General features: G+C 40.8%; 2 protein-coding genes across 6 annotated transcripts in view; one reads left to right on the top strand and one right to left on the bottom strand.

The window, feature by feature from the left end:
- LOC121200064 (gastrula zinc finger protein XlCGF57.1-like) overlaps nt 1–5,595 on the bottom strand; it is a 36,223-nt gene extending 30,628 nt beyond the window's left edge. The window contains exons 1-4 of one of the 5 annotated variants that reach the window (XM_041065125.1): nt 5,324–5,595; nt 4,797–5,198; nt 2,023–2,421; nt 1,658–1,868 (exon numbers count right to left, since the gene is read on the bottom strand). In XM_041065125.1, coding sequence (XP_040921059.1) covers nt 1,795–1,868; nt 2,023–2,421; nt 4,797–5,198; nt 5,324–5,495 — 1,047 coding nt within the window. In that variant the 5' untranslated portion in view covers nt 5,496–5,595 and the 3' untranslated portion in view covers nt 1,658–1,794. Of the gene's footprint in view, nt 1–199; nt 2,422–2,548; nt 2,826–4,796; nt 5,199–5,323 lie in introns of those variants that run through there. The other 4 variants (XR_005896483.1, XM_041065122.1, XM_041065124.1 and 1 more) reach the window with 4 other exon arrangements.
- A 111-nt stretch (nt 5,596–5,706) lies between these two features.
- LOC121200067 (cysteine-rich protein 2-like) lies at nt 5,707–14,938 on the top strand. The gene is made up of 11 exons (XM_041065127.1): nt 5,707–5,890; nt 6,486–6,761; nt 7,914–7,981; nt 8,243–8,677; nt 11,608–11,702; nt 12,721–12,778; nt 12,872–13,003; nt 13,473–13,541; nt 13,690–13,784; nt 14,000–14,057; nt 14,390–14,938. Exons 4-11 carry the CDS (start codon nt 8,446–8,448, stop codon nt 14,452–14,454), a joined length of 804 nt encoding a protein of 267 aa, XP_040921061.1. The 5' UTR covers nt 5,707–5,890; nt 6,486–6,761; nt 7,914–7,981; nt 8,243–8,445; the 3' UTR covers nt 14,455–14,938.
- Nucleotides 14,939–15,630: the final 692 nt, after the last annotated feature.

Here is a 15,630-nt window from a genome sequence, read left to right as displayed (position 1 = left end):
CAGCAAAATGTAGTTTAAAGTATGAAACGTGAAAGTGATCACGGGTAATGTACCGCCAGTTTTACTTAGGCCACAACATGTAAACAGCATTTCTTCTTGTAGCTGCTTCAGTGTGAATGTGGTATTGTGACATTATCACCATACAAAGCTTTATTCTTAGAACAAATACATGAGTTCAGAAAAACAGCATTTCATTGCCAATGTTCCTTTATTGCCACCACTTAGACTGATGATGCTCTTAGTTACCCTGACCACCCAATGCATCAGTTTGCAAAGATCAGTCTGAATAACCAGCAGTGAAAGAAATATTCTTGCAATCAAAATTCCATCACAATAAAAGTTTATTCATATCGTACATTTGCTAAAACCAAGTTAAAAAAAAAACTTCAACAACTTGTGTTTGATTCTCCTTTGAAACTTGAAACAAACATTTTATCAAGTTGATGCAATCGAAAATACATAAAAAGATAAAATGAAAGGACATGTTCTGGACAAAAGGAAAAAACTTTAGGTGGAAAGAATAAAACATGAGTGACTCAACAGTGAAGGAAGCTTTCTCAGCTTCAACATCAGAGTGGAAGAGACTGATGAATAGATCCAGTCTGTCACTGGAGCGAGGCATTGCCTCTGTTTCTTGTCCAAGTGAGGAAATAATTTAGTTGAATTTTGCTTTAAATGGTTCAAATTCATATATACACTTTGAGATAAAGATCCAATCATCATTACAGTGTATGTCATCATAGAGAGAAAATAAAAACAAAGAGAATGGTCAAAGTTGTCCTGTATAAATTTAAGGTGTGTTGATGGATCCACAACCTCAACTCATGCACTCAGTAACATAGAAAAAAAGCATTCCGCCTTAAAAGCTGCCCTTAGCTGCCAGTAGCCTTTGAGCACCACAATGCATTGAATTTTTTTCTACCTAGCTATCATTAACTAATAAAGATGAAAAGGCAGAGAAACATCCTTTCATTCATCATTCACTCAGACTGTTTCTTCATTTATGATGCAAAGAAATATTAAAAGGCCTGTTAAACCTGAACGGCTGCTACTGCATCCACTGCCTGCTGGAAATCACATGTCTGGAGCTGCCCACTTGTGATGGGATCACCTGACACACATGATAATGCCAGGTCTGAAAGCTCTGACATGTGTTCTGTAAATATACTTTAGACTTTTAACCTGTATGAACTCTTGCATGTCTTTTAAAGTCTGATGACTGAGAGAACCTTTCCCCACAAGTGTTGCAGGGATACGGCTTCTCACCTGTGTGAGATCCTCTGTGGTCCTTCAAGGTATTACTCTGTACAAAACTTCTGTCACAAGTTGTACTAGAACATGGCTTCTCACCTGTATGCACCTTTGTATGTGCTTTCAGCCCTGACTTGCGACTAAATCTTTTCCCACAGCTGCTGCAGCAGTACGGCTTCTCACCTGTGTGAGTTCTTCTGTGGACTTTCAAGTCACAACAGAAGACAAAACCCTTCCCACAGATTTCACAAGAATATCGCTTTTCACCTGTGTGAATTTTGATGTGGACTTTCAAGGTACCATGACCCAAAAAAGTTTTCCCACATATTTCACAAGAATATGGTTTCTGACCTGTATGAATTCTGGTGTGGATTTTCAAGTTACCACGAGACACAAAAGTCTTCCCACATATTTGACAAGGATATGGCTTCTCACCTGTGTGAGATCTCATATGCCTTTTCAGCCCTGACGAATCAGTGAATCTTTTTCCACAGGTGCTGCAGGGGTACGGCCTCTCACCTGTGTGACTTCTCACATGCTTTATCATCCCTGACATGGTAGTGAATCTTCTCCCACAGGTGCTGCAGGGGTACAGCATCTCACCTGTGTGAATTTTTCTGTGGAGGAACCAGCCGTTTTTACTTCTGAAATGCTTCCCACACGTATCGCAGCAATATGGTTTCTCTCCTGTGTGGATTCTCAGATGCTCATTTAAAATGTACTTATACTCAAATGCTTTTCCACAAGTCTCACATTTGAAAGACTTCTTACCTTTGTTGTACACACTGTTGCTGCGACTCCTGTTCTTGTGTTGTGTCTTCTGTGTCTTTGTCTCTGCATTTCTAGTTAATTCAGAGTCCACATGTTTGCTTCCTGTCTGATCTTGGCTCTCATCTACAGGAGAGCTGTGAGAGAGGAGCTGCTGGTCTCTGCCTGGTTCTGGTTCAGTGTGGTCACTTCCCTCATAATCAGGAGTCAACATAAAGGCATCAGTCTCCTGCTTCAGTACAAGCTGCTCTCCCTCCTGACCGCTGCAGGTTTCCTCCTCCTCCTCTTTAATCTGTGGTGGATCTGGGTCCTCTTGGTCCAGGCTGGAGTTCCTCTCCTGGTTACAGAGCTGCTGGTCACTGAGAACCTCCTCCTCCTGACAGACATGCTGCTGTGGGAGCTCTGGAGAAACAAAGAGACACAACAAACAGGTTTATTCTTTTCTGGATGGAGAAACACAGTGAAATGAGTCCAATGTAAGTCCCGTCCCTTTCTTAGTGATTATTAAGGCCATTCTGCTTTTACACACCTATCCTGTGTAACTTTATTTCAGGTTGCCAAACGATATCCAGCAGTCTGCGCTGACGATCGACCTCTGCCTCGTACTCGAAGATGGTTTTTTCAAAGACTCCGAATATTTCTTCAGCAGCAGCAGTTAGTCGCTCGGTGACAAAGTCTCTCAGATACTGAACCGAAGACATCGCTGCTCCGTTACAACTGGAATATTTAGCTGAGATACTCCCACACCACCGTCTGTCCGCTAACTGCACACATCCACACAGCTAACGATGCTAGTGCTGTGTTTGTTTACTTCCGCTGGGTGTCACACTGTGAAGTTCCGGCGGATGGAGAGAATCAATACTATTGTTCCTGCTTCAGTTAAGATTTTTACATCTCTGTCGCTTCATTTGTTTATTAGGAAATTAGGTTATTTTCTCTCCACGACTACATTTCACTGAGGACTATTTGAAAATCATTTTGCGTAAAAAAAAGAGAGATGGAAGAATTTAATACAGATAAGTTAAACTAGCAATGATTGTAAAAATACACCTTTCTTCAAAATGTTAGTAAATTAAACAAAATTAGTTTCAGCAAAATGTAGTTTAAAGTATGAAACGTGAAAGTGATCATGTGTAATGTCCCGCCAGTTTTACTTAGGCCACAACATGTAAACAGCATTTTTTCTTTAGCAGCTTGTGGAGATGGAGCAGAACTTGAGTAAATGTGCTTGGTTGCACATCACTGCTGTAAATAAATGTGTTAAATCTGAGACACTTCCATTAATCGAACAATCAAATTACATCATATCCTACTTTAACTTAACCTCCAGCAGCTGAGCTGTCACATTGAAACACCTCCTGTATGTTAGAATTCATCACTAAGAAATCAACTCTTCTTCACTGCAACTACTCTGAATGTTACTGTCAGTCACTCTGATCTGCAGCTGTGATGAACAGAGTTTGCTTGTAGCTCTAGATTTCAGTGTGAATGTGGTATTGTGACATTACCACCATACAAAGCTTTATTCTTAGAACAAATACATGAGTTCAGAGAAACAGCATTTCATTGCCAATGTTCCTTTATTGCCACCACTTAGACTGATGATGCTCTTAGTTACCCTGACCACCCAATGCATCAGTTTGCAAAGATCAGTCTGAATAACCAGCAGTAAAAGAAATATTTCTGCAATCAAAATTCCATCACAATAAAAGTTTATTCATATCGTACATTTTCTAAAACGAAGCAAAAAATAAAAAACTTCAACAACTTGTTTCTCCTTTGAAACTTGAAACAAACATTTTATCAAGTTGATGCAATCGAAAATACAAAAAAAGATAAAATGAAAGGACATGTTCTGAACAAAAGGAAAAAACTTTAGGTGGAAAGAATAAAACATGAGTGACTCAACAGTGAAGGAAGCTTTATGAGCTTCAACATCAGAGTGGAAGAGACTGATGAATAGATCCACTCTGAAATTTAGGGTTCATTGATTGATTCATAACCTGATCTCATCCACGCTGTGACACAGAAAAAAGCATTCCACCTTAAAAATTGCCCTTAGCTGCCAGTAGCCTTTAATCGATTATGTGTTTATTTGCATATAAAGTGGGGAAGTGAGATTCTACCACAAGCGTTCAATGGAGACGCATTTGAACGCCACGTGTGAAGTGACACGCTTAGAGCTGCCCACTTGTGATGGGATCACCTGACACACATGATAATGCCAGGTCTGAAAGCTCTGACATGTGTTCTGTAAATATACGATTTTTAACCTGTATGAATTCTTGCATGCCTTTTAAAGTCTGACAAGTGAATGAACCTTTTCCCACAAGTATTGCAGGGATATGGTTTCTCACCCGTGTGGATTTTGCGGTGGTTTTTCAAGTTACAATGAGACACAAAATTCTTGCCACATATTTCACAAGAATATGGCTTCTCACCTGTGTGAGATCTCATGTGCCTTTTCAGATCTGAATGAGCAGTGAATCTTTTTCCACAGGTGCTGCAGGAATACGGTTTCTCACCTGTGTGAGTCCTACTGTGGTCTTTCAAATAACTACTACATGCAAAGGTTTTTCCACATGTTTCGCAAGAATATGGTTTCTCGCCAGTGTGAGTTCTTCTGTGGATCAACAAGCCTGGTCTACTTCTGAGATGCTTCCCACACGTATCACAACAATATCGTTTCTCTCCTGTGTGGACTCTCAGATGCTCATTGAATCTGCTCTTATTCTCAAATCCTTTTCCACAAGTGTCACATTTGAAAGTCTTCTTACCTTTGTTGGAAACACTGTTGCTGTGACTCCTGTTGTTGTGTTGTCTCTTCTGTGTCTTTGTCTCTGCATTTCTAGTTAATCCTGAGTCCACATGTTTGCTTCCTGTCTGATCTTGGCTCTCATCTACAGGAGAGCTGTGAGAGAGGAGCTGCTGGTCTCTGCCTGGTTCTGGTTCAGTGTGGTCACTTCCCTCATAATCAGGAGTCAACATAAAGGCATCAGTCTCCTGCTTCAGTACAAGCTGCTCTCCCTCCTGACCGCTGCAGGTTTCCTCCTCCTCCTCCTCTTTAATCTGTGGTGGATCTGGGTCCTCTTGGTCCAGGCTGGAGTTCCTCTCCTGGTCACAGAGCTGCTGGTCACTGAGAACCTCCTCCTCCTGACAGACATGCTGCTGTGGGAGCTCTGGAGAAACAAAGAGACACAACAAACAGGTTTATTCTTTTCTGGATGGAGAAACAGTGAAATGAGTCCAATGTAAGTCACGTCCCTTTCTTAGTGATTATTAAGGCCATTCTGCTTTTACACACCTATCCTGTGTAACTTTACTTCAGGTTTCCAAACGATATCCAGCAGTCTGCGCTGACGATCGACCTCTGCCTCGTACTCGACGATGGTTTTTTCAAAGACTCCGAATATTTCTTCAGCAGCAGCAGTTAGTCGCTCGGTGACAAAGTCTCTCAGATACTGAACAGAAGACATCGCTGCTCCGTTACAACTGGAATATTTAGCTGAGATACTCCCACACCACCGTCTGTCCGCTAACTGCACACATCCACACAGCTAACGATGCTAGTGCTGTTTGTTTACTTCCGCTGGGTGTCACACTGTGAAGTTCCGGCAGAACGAGGGAGTGAGATTTTCTTTCCACCTTCAGTTAGGAAGGAAATTAGACCGTTTTCTGTGTTCTGCTGCATTTATAGAGCAATTTCGCGAACAATAATAGTGTTAAAAACAAATAGTTGAGCCAGTGTGTGCACGTGTCCAACGTGAGGCAAAACTTCAACTAAAAAAATGGATTCATTATCGTTCTAGCATTTGGATTAATGGAAAAGCGGATCGAGCCAATATATTCTACTTCTTGACTCAACCGGCAGGTATGCACCACTCCACACCTGTATCAACCTCTGCTCTATTCAACCAAGAACCGTATTAGGGTTGAAACGATTTTGAGCGTGTAAAGTGATGTTTACCATTAATTCCAAGGTTTTTAGTTTTTAAGTCAATCTTTGTAAACCTGTAAATCAAATCTGCATGTTCAAATTCAAGTTCCAAAAGAAAGGATGTGTCTTTGTGTAAAGGTGTGAAGAAACATTTTGGGGTTCAACTGTAGACTCTTAGCCTTGTCTTAATGTTTTTTTTTCTTTTTCTTTATTTACTGCATTTCTAAACTTGTCTTAGTGTAATTTGACGAGAGTGAGTGATATTCTTAAATATATGTTAAAGCATACTTGACTTTTTTCAGTTGGAAAGCAGAATGGTAGATATGCACACACACTCACACACATTCTAGACATCCAGTCATCCCTGATGTCCGTGCCAAAACTATAGACAGACACAATCTGGTCCTGTTTATTTTAAGATTAGTGCATTCCCAGGCCCTAGATGGCTCAAGACTAAGTTCACTCACTGGAAAAAAATTGCCACTGTTTCCATCTTTCCTGAATCTGTTTATGTGTGTTTATCTCGTAGAAAATACTGCATGGCTCGTCGGCCTGAGAGACTCACGGGAGAGGAAAGTCCCTCTATCACACATTTGTTCTTGAATATCCAATGCAGAATGTCTCCTTCATGAAGTGCCAGTTGTCTCCAGTCCACCTTAATTTTTGCGTCTCGGTGCAAGAGAACCGAGATGAACATTGAGAGGAAATGCTAACAGAAAGCAAAACTGCAGAAAGCAGAAAACGACTTTCTGTGAGGCGACAGATGATCCAACAAGCATTTGGTTTGAGATCCCTGCGTATAAAAGTGGGTTTTAAGTGGTTCATTTTTACTCAGGGGCCCAAGGGCCCTCTGGTGGGTTAATGTGGCCTTGAGTTTGGGAGGTTCAGTATTTAAATTGTTCCCATTTTAATTTTTGTGATGACTCTGTTTAGTGCCGTTGCAGTTTTTAGGGATCTTTTAATGAGAAGAGTGAAAGATGGTGATGCTGTATGTTTGACCTCAAAAATAAAACAAGCTACGTTTAAATTTTAATCTATTTTTATTCTTAATTACACACTAAAGGCCATCCAGTGTCAGCTCTTCCAGTATCATGGTGCCAAGAATACACAGAGCAATAATCCTGGGAGCTGCAGAGCATCACTTAACATTCCCTGTGAAGAGCTGCGCTGTCAGGCAGCGTAACCTAACAACCACACAGAGGAAACAAACAGCGCTGACGGGTTACACTGATGAATACAGGGGAGCCAGCATTGCTAGGATTTAAGATTAACCAAAATAAAATCATCTGCAGTGGCACACACCGTGCCTGTAGATGGGATTATTACACTCAGAGGTCTATGTGATAGTTAATGTCCTTCATGGAGTATAGTGTGTACAAGAAATCTCTTTCTAACCTAAAAATACAACTCAGAAAAACAGCACTGCACCAGAGTTTGATTTTATTTTTCTAAATTCAGTTTTTGGCCCAGTGTTTGGATTAAATGAAAAGTTGTAAGTGGCACCAAAGCATTCAGCAGTAATCCACTGACAGCGATGGGAATTCAAACAAAATGTCATGATAATTTGCTGTGGAGTTTCAGCTCTCAACCAACTGCAGATGTGCAAACTGACATGTCATCATGCTAATGGCACAGGAGACGTTTGTCCGGGTGTCAGATAAATGTTGTGGAGCAAAGTAAATACTAGGTGTAGTTTGTGCAAGTGGCGCAAAGAGTATTTTCAAATGAAATATAACGGAGCAGAAATATAAAGTAACGCACAACTGTAAAGCACAAGTACAAAAACTGCAATCAAGTGAAGTGTCTGCGTAAATGCTCCTAGATTTTCTCCACAGTTGATAGGAGCTGAGAGATAAATGAAGTACAAGGATGCCAAAATGAATTTTATTATTTCATGATTTCTTTCTTAAGACAGTTAATGCACCCTGTGTGTGTGTGTGTGTGTGTGTCTGTCTAGGAATGGGCGTGGCTGACCTACTTCTGGATTCCCTCCAGTTCTCCCGCTCACCTGTTCCTGATCAGCCAGTAAGATAAGATAAGATAAGATAAAAATACTTTATTGATCCCAAACTGGGAAATTCAACTGTTATAGCAGCCGTGTACAGGTAATAAACACAATAGTACAATGGTCACAAGTACAAAAAATAAGGAAACCACACCCCTTGCCTGCACTATATGAGCACTGGCTTTTCACTCCATTCCACACCAGCCTGCAGCTGAGTCTGTCCACAGTTAGTTCCCTGTGTAATTATTCCTGCTGCTGATTCAAGTTGCGCTCTGCCTCAGGTTCTCCTGCACCTGTCTCACCTGGATACTCCCTCTGCTCTGCCCTCTGGTCATTGTTCCTGGACGTTCAGCCTGATTCTGAACCGATGATCACCACAGATACATTCGTTGATTAACAAAGCATTGTGAGGAGTGCATGGACAGAGGGTAGAGATGCCATTTCGTGTGCAGTTACTGCATGATGTCACCGTGAGGGCGGAGTTATGCAAACGACGAAGAAGAAGCAAAGGGAGGATGCGCGCCTCGGTCACTCCCATCACCATCATCACCACCATCCTCTGAGGTGTGTCTGCGCCGCTGGAGCTGCAGTCAGACGGCCAGCAGAAAGACGGGCTGCCGGTGGACCGACAGAAAACGACGCTCACTCTGTCCTGATCCGGTTCACAGGGAACATGGCGTCAAAATGTCCCAAATGCGACAAGACGGTGTATTTCGGTAAGTGCAGCAGAGGCCGCCCTGCATCGTGATTGTAGCCAGAGGCGAAGGCTTTGGCTGCTGGGTGGGAGTGTGCCCATCAGTGTCAGACCTGATGAAAAGGTTGTCTGTTATTCTTTAATCCTCCGTATTTCAGTGAGCTCTTTAAAAAACAGATTTATTATATGACCCGTGTAACCCACCGAGCAAAAGGGTTTTTGTTTTATATTAATTATATAAATATATTGTGTCTGACAGACATCACAGCTATTTTTAACGTTTGACAAAAATTAAACATTTAATGGAAATAGCTCTAAAAAAATATATCAGTTTATTTTAATTCATGGTCTTTTTTTGTACATTTTTAAGGAATCGTTGGGGTAAAACTGATAAAATTACATGCTGATGTGGTTATATATAGATATTGGATCACTGGATGTACATTAATTTTGGGAAATTATTTTATATCATTGCTGTTAGAGATGCTTTTCTCTTTCTTATGACAGACATTTATGAAACTACAGCTACCCTACAATACGTAATAGAACTGAAACAATTTATAGATGAATCAGTTATTCAGGAGTAAACTGAATGGTAGATTGAACTGTAGATTTGGGAAAACAAGCTGTTTCATGACTTCACCTTAGCCTTCATGAAACTGTGACGGGTATTTTTCGCTAATTTCAGATGTTTTTTATTATAACTGATTAATCCTCTAATTGTCAGATTAATTGATAAGGAAAATAATTGTTAGTTGCAGCCCTAATATTCAAAGTGGCTTCAATTGCCAACAGGAATAATATGTATATACAACAAAACATCAAGTATAACAGACACACTGTGGGAGTCTCAGTATTACAGCTGTGGTCCACCAGGGCCCAAAACAGCTAATATCTGAATCTAATAACCCTCTTGTTGTAATGATCTTGCGTTTGCTCTGTGCTGTGTCACCATGTCCCCAGGATTGTGTGCGAAATGGAACTGACAGTGTCTCTCTGGAAATGATCAAAAAATGCAGAGTCCCAGGCTCAAACCGGCAACCAATCTGTTGCCAGAACAGACTGTAGTGGGTTCATTATCTTCGGATAAGATTACAGTGAGCCATTATCAGACTTGTCCTGAACTGTGTTATCTAACAGCTTAGCACAAATCACCATCTTCCACCTACAAATGGAAGTGTAATTATTTTATGTGGGTTGATCCCTGGTTATCGGACATGTGTGTTGATTAAAGAAGATTGATCTTGCTAAGGAGTGAGTTCAGTGACCATATATCAGTTTTCAGCTTCACGTTGGAGCCACACCACATGGCATTGTAAATAATTTATTGATTGCACATGTGTCGCCATATAGATCGATTTTCTTTCTGTTCTTTCTTCATCATTTCTCTGGAGAACAGCAGCAAACTGCGCCCTGCAGGTGCAACCAAACATTTAATGTGATTTGTTCAGTAGATTCTTATGTTTCCTACAGTGATGGACAGATAACCAAAGTAATGAATGTACACTTGCAAATGCACGTCATCCACCATCAATGCAAAGTGCTCCCTGTGTGCCAAGGTGACCTACTGTCACATATCACAGTGACAGGCTGGGCAGTCAGTGAGTCTAAACAGGAAGTGTCATGTTGTATCTGGGCCTCAGTGTATCTGTGGGGATATTTTGGGAGGAGGACAAACAGATAAATGACTGTCAGTGAATTTTTCTCTCCCTCTGTCCATCTTTCTTTTTCACAAACCTCTCTGTGAAGGAAACTGTTGAGTAGTTTGAACAAAGGCTTCTCCCTGATTTCAGAGGGCAGAGGCCAGCAGATGGGGAGGGTTGTGTTGTTTTTTATTTTACTGAGCAGGGCATAATCTAACCTTTCTCTATTTTTTTTCATCCTGGATGTATCCATTTTTTTATTTTCAGCTTTCCTTAAATAGATACTGTTGGTTTTCAAGTTTTACTGTAGGAGGACTTGTCAGTGTTTCAGAACTTTATTTTTCCATCATAATTTAACTGACATTTAACTGCACCAACATGTCAGTTCTGTCAAAATATAATGTTTTGATAGAATAAAACAGAATATTATTAGTTATTGGTGATAGTGGCTGCAGTGCATATTGTGTTACACTGCAGTCACTTTGTCTGGTCCTCAGCTCCTCAAGTTTTACATTTTGGGAAATAAACTTGTTTGATATTGATGATTGTCTCTGTCCAAGGTAACAAAATCCACCTTCTAGCAACACAACACTTTCTTGGCCGGGAACAGTAAATTCCTGAAATCTCAGGCAGTTGCCAGGCAACTGGTCCTGGCCAAGAATTAGTTCAGTACATAACAAATGGTGGATTGTCATTTTACTCTTTTTGTACAGATTAAACAAATGAGGTGTAACGCTTTAATTGAGCTTCATACCAAGCAAAGCTACACAGAAACACGTGAGAGTGGTTTTGATTTTCTCATTAAAGTCTTTGCTGGAAAGTGGATAATTATATTTCCCGACATATCAAACCATTCCTTTAAAACTTGGTTCTGTGGTTAAGTTTAGAATGAAGTTTAGGTTTACTTAGCTTAGGCAGCAGTGATATTAGGGAATAGAACAAAATGCAGTGTCAGTAAAGTTTCAGGGATGGAGGAATGTACTTTGGTTTTGGTTGAGCTGGTTCTTCCACTGTTTCTGTGTGTGTGTTAAAATCTTAGCTGCATTTTGATTGTGTTCTCCGGACCGTTTTAGTTTACGCACCTCCAGGAAACACTTTTCAGTTTGTGTTTTCATGTGGCTCAATACTGTGCAGTATGTGTGTGACCCGTCTGGATGTGGTTTTGATGATTGGATCTCGATTCTTTTTATTGGTGCTTGGGCACCCCATTAAAACCTGTGAAGCTTAATGTCCCATGAACATGTGACGCTGTAGTTTTATGATGCGGTTTGATGTAAATTCCTGATTTCTGTCTCCTCTTCTTCCACAGCCGAGAAGGTGTCGTCTTTAGGGAAAGACTGGCACAAGTTCTGTCTCAAATGCGAGCGCTGCAACAAGACGCTGAATCCAGGAGGCCACGCCGAGGTAAGAGGAGCTGACTTCAAAACGCCTTTATCTTACTTCACCACAAACTTTTCTCAACTTTTGGCTGCAAATAATAACAATGTAGATTCCAACAGAAAGAGAAGGATCTGCCTGGTGAACTAGATCAAATGCTGTGATGTTTGTGGTTTATTATGTAAAGAGTTTAACTACTTGCTGTTACAGGCAGTAGGTTTTTTCAGATACACACTGTGTCCCCAGCAGGAAGTACTGGGTTCTGTTGCGGTCAAACTTGTACAGTCACTCTGCTGAATTTCTAACCACAGAGAAACTCCACAGAAAACACGGTACAGTGACTATATGAGTTTGACCACAAAGAAACTGCAGGTACTTCCTACTGAGGTTACATCCTCTGTCATGAGAGGCCAAAAATCGACTGCATGTGGTGCAGTTTGTCCATGTAAAACCATAAAACACAAGGTCTTAAGTGTAAATGCATTCAGACGTGATGATCATGCTGTTACGTTTAATCTACAGCAGCGCCTCATATTTTAGAAGAAGATACGTAATGTAATTCTGGCTGAACGACAAAATACATTGTTGAATTATTCACGTCTAAAAATGTATTTTCGAAGTGAAGCCAAGGAGGTTTCACTGGAAAAGACACGTCAGTTTCAAGCAGCACATAGTTCTTAAAAAAGAGAGTAGTGTGTCATTTCTAGGGAACTGCTTTCACAGAGAATAATGAGGTGCTGACAGACAGACCATAGAATGAACTGATACTGATATTTAGCTCTTTTATCCTGTGTTATAAATTGGTGTGAAAAGAGAAGATAACAGAGAGCAGACAAGTCTTGTAAACTCCAGTGAATAAGTTCTGCTTCGTTTGCTATTTGGCATTATTTTCAATCCAAACAGACTGAAAACAAAAATGTGTTTCACTAAACTTTTCCACTCGGAGTCAGAACAGTACAAACAATTGGTTTAGCTTAGATTCACTCAGAGACGTTTGAAGAATGGATGCTTTCGCTTACTGTTCCTCCATCTTTCTATTTCGCAGCATGATGGGAAACCTTATTGCCACAAGCCCTGCTACGCTGCCCTCTTTGGGCCAAAAGGTGCAGTTCCTTCTTGTTTACATTTTAAAATGTGTAAACGATCTGTATTGATCATATCTGGGTTTGTAAATGCAATGTTCGCCCGTGTTTTAGGCGTGAACATCGGCGGAGCTGGTTCCTACATTTACGACACTCCTGTCAACGAAGCCCCCGCAGCCGTCTCCATGGAAACAGATGCTAAACCAGAGGAGGAGAAAAAAGCCCCTGCCCGGGGACCAGTAAAGGGTGAGAAACGTGTGCAGCAGAAAATAAAAAAAAAACTGTCATGTGTTAGGAAGAGAAATTCAGCGTCCGCTAAAATAGAATCCTCTGCATGGATTAGGAGACAGTCGGTTTAGACTAGAATGTTACTGTAACATACTGAGGACATGGGGAGGAAAATCAAGATGACAAAGTGAAAAGTTTAGTGAAAATGATCATTTGAAGATGTTTGTGTTTAAGGAGAAAAACAGGGAGATGAAAACAGGGAGAGGGATGACATGAGAGTTTGTGTGTTTGCAAAAAACACACAAAAGCACACAACTGGATTCCTTGAAGAAGTTGTAAATCAGCATATTTGGACAGTAATGTTCACTTACCTGACAAAGCTGCTATTTAGAAAGATAGATAGATACATTATTCATCCCCAAGGGAAATTCACAACGTTTCTCCACACTAAACAATACATTATCCTAATTCAGTGCTACTTTTCCAGCTGCAAGCTTTTCATCTTTCTCTGGAGGACCCAACATCTGCCCCAGATGCAACAAGACGGTATATTTCGGTGAGCAGATCATTTGTCTTCATATCTCTCTATGTGCAAGTATAGAAATGTTGGAACGTGTCTAAATGGCTAAGTCGGCCAGTTGCCATAGTGACTATCTCCATGGTGGTCTGTGTGTGTGTCTGTGTGTGTGTGTGTGCGCGCACAGCCGAGAAGGTGTCGTCTCTTGGAAAAAATTGGCACCGGCCCTGTCTGCGCTGTGAGAGATGCAGCAAGACTCTGGCTGCCGGCAGCCATGCAGAGGTGAGACGTGGGGTGTGGGGGGTCGGTGGTCGCCGTGCAACAGGGCTACACTCAAAAACAACAAAAACCTGCAATTCTTCAATCTGTAGTTCTTGTTATTTTTACTGACTTATTGATCGTGATCTTATGTCGCTGAAAGTTTAGTTATGATGAAATATCAGTTAATGACAACACTTATGGAGGAATTAAGTGGAATTATTGTCTCTCTGTTACAGCATGATGGACAGCCGTACTGCCACAAGCCATGCTACGCTGTGCTGTTTGGACCCAAAGGTGTGAAGTTAGAAACACTTTCAGTGTGGTACAGGGCCCTGGGCAGCAGGAGGGCTGGTGCTTAGAGGGAGACTGTCCTTGGATCTCCATGTCCACAGTCATCTGTCTGTAAAACGACACAAATAGCTGGAGGAAACCAATTCAGATACTTTTAAAAGATGACTAAAAAAAGTTCCTTCCAAATTTGAGTTTTCATCATCTTTCCATTATATACATTTCAGAGGTTATTTATCTAAAGTATTTGTCTAATATATGGTGTTTTCATTTAGGATTTCTGTTATTTGGGTGAACTGATCCTTTAGAGGTAAAGGCTGTGTCCTGCTCTCTCTCAGGTGTAAACACTGGAGGTGTCGGCAGCTACATCTACGACGATCCTGAAGCTGAGGCACAGCCTTGAGCCCTGATGCTGTCTCCAGCTCCCAGACGAAGTTCCACCTCCATGTCTCTTTGATTTGCCTTCAGATGTCATGGTGACAAATGAAATGTACTGCACTCACAGGGATGGATATTTAGATGTTTATGTTGTATTTGTATATTGTTTATATATCTATTTTTTGTACTGAAACAAACCTTTAACATGTCCTCCCATGTGAGTTTCAGATTTGCCTTTCAGTTTCTTGGTTCTCTTTGCCAAATACTTATTAGCCCATTATGTAGTGGAGCGACTGTTTTTTCACTCACGAGTAATAGTTTTTAGAACTTTTGTGCACTTAAAACATATAATGTATGAAAAAAAAAAGTACCAGCCCACCAGTTTATTGTCAGTGTTTTTTGAAGTTCATCCTGGCTCTAAAATGAAGGATGGCGGAGTAGACGTAGTGAAGAGACGCACACTTTACCGAATGTTAATGAAGGTGAGTTTGGGGTCTGTTGTGAACAAAAAGTGGTCAAAAGTTTTCTACAGTAAAACTGTGATACCAGACCTGTGTGCAGTGTCAGCGGATGTGTGTTTGTTTGTGCATACTGTGTGAGAGAATGTTTATACACTGAGCAGTCAATTATTGGAAACAACTATTGTCAGACGTATTGATAACAAATAGAATTGTTGGTTGCAGCCTCACAGTTCTCCCATGATGGATCTGAACTGCACAGGATTTTTTCTGTTTTTATGTCTTACTGTTGTGCTCCGCCTCCAAAAGGTGCAGCCAAATAAAAAGGTAAAACGTCACTGACAGGATGAAACTGGTAACACCTCTTACTGGAAACAGGGGCCCCGGAAGTAGAAACAGGTCAAGTTACACAGAACAACACCAGAAGTTGGGAAAATTTGTCTACAAAATAATAGTGTGAAAAAGGGACGACGACGATACAGCGTCCATACGCTTCATTCTACAACAGCAAAAAGTCACATTTGAGAAGCTAGAGCTTCTCTATTTTGACCAAATCAAAATAGCCAATTTTCTCAACTAAGCGATTGATGAACTCATAATTTCGGCTCGACATGTATGTACTGTTGGGTAGTTTAATTTATGGCAAAACACTATATCACGTGAGCTCTTCATATGTGCAAATGTCTTTATTTTTTTAACAGAAGTTTTCATGCACTGCAGATTCTTCAGTTCGCAACACAACT

The sequence above is a fragment of the Toxotes jaculatrix genome, chromosome 19, assembly GCF_017976425.1.
Source record: "Toxotes jaculatrix isolate fToxJac2 chromosome 19, fToxJac2.pri, whole genome shotgun sequence".
NCBI classification, from domain to species: Eukaryota; Metazoa; Chordata; class Actinopteri; family Toxotidae; genus Toxotes; species Toxotes jaculatrix.
This window is presented reverse-complemented; position numbering and strand designations above follow the sequence as displayed.

Coding starts and splice junctions, on each gene's coding strand:
- LOC121200067 (XM_041065127.1), top strand. CDS start 8,446: ATGCAAACGACGAAGAAGAAGCAAAGGGAGGATGCGCGCCTCGGTCAC. Junction 13,004..13,472: donor TGCCCGGGGACCAGTAAAGG/GTGAGAAACGTG, acceptor CTACTTTTCCAG/CTGCAAGCTTTTCATCTTTC. Junction 13,785..13,999: donor CTGCCGGCAGCCATGCAGAG/GTGAGACGTGGG, acceptor TCTCTGTTACAG/CATGATGGACAGCCGTACTG.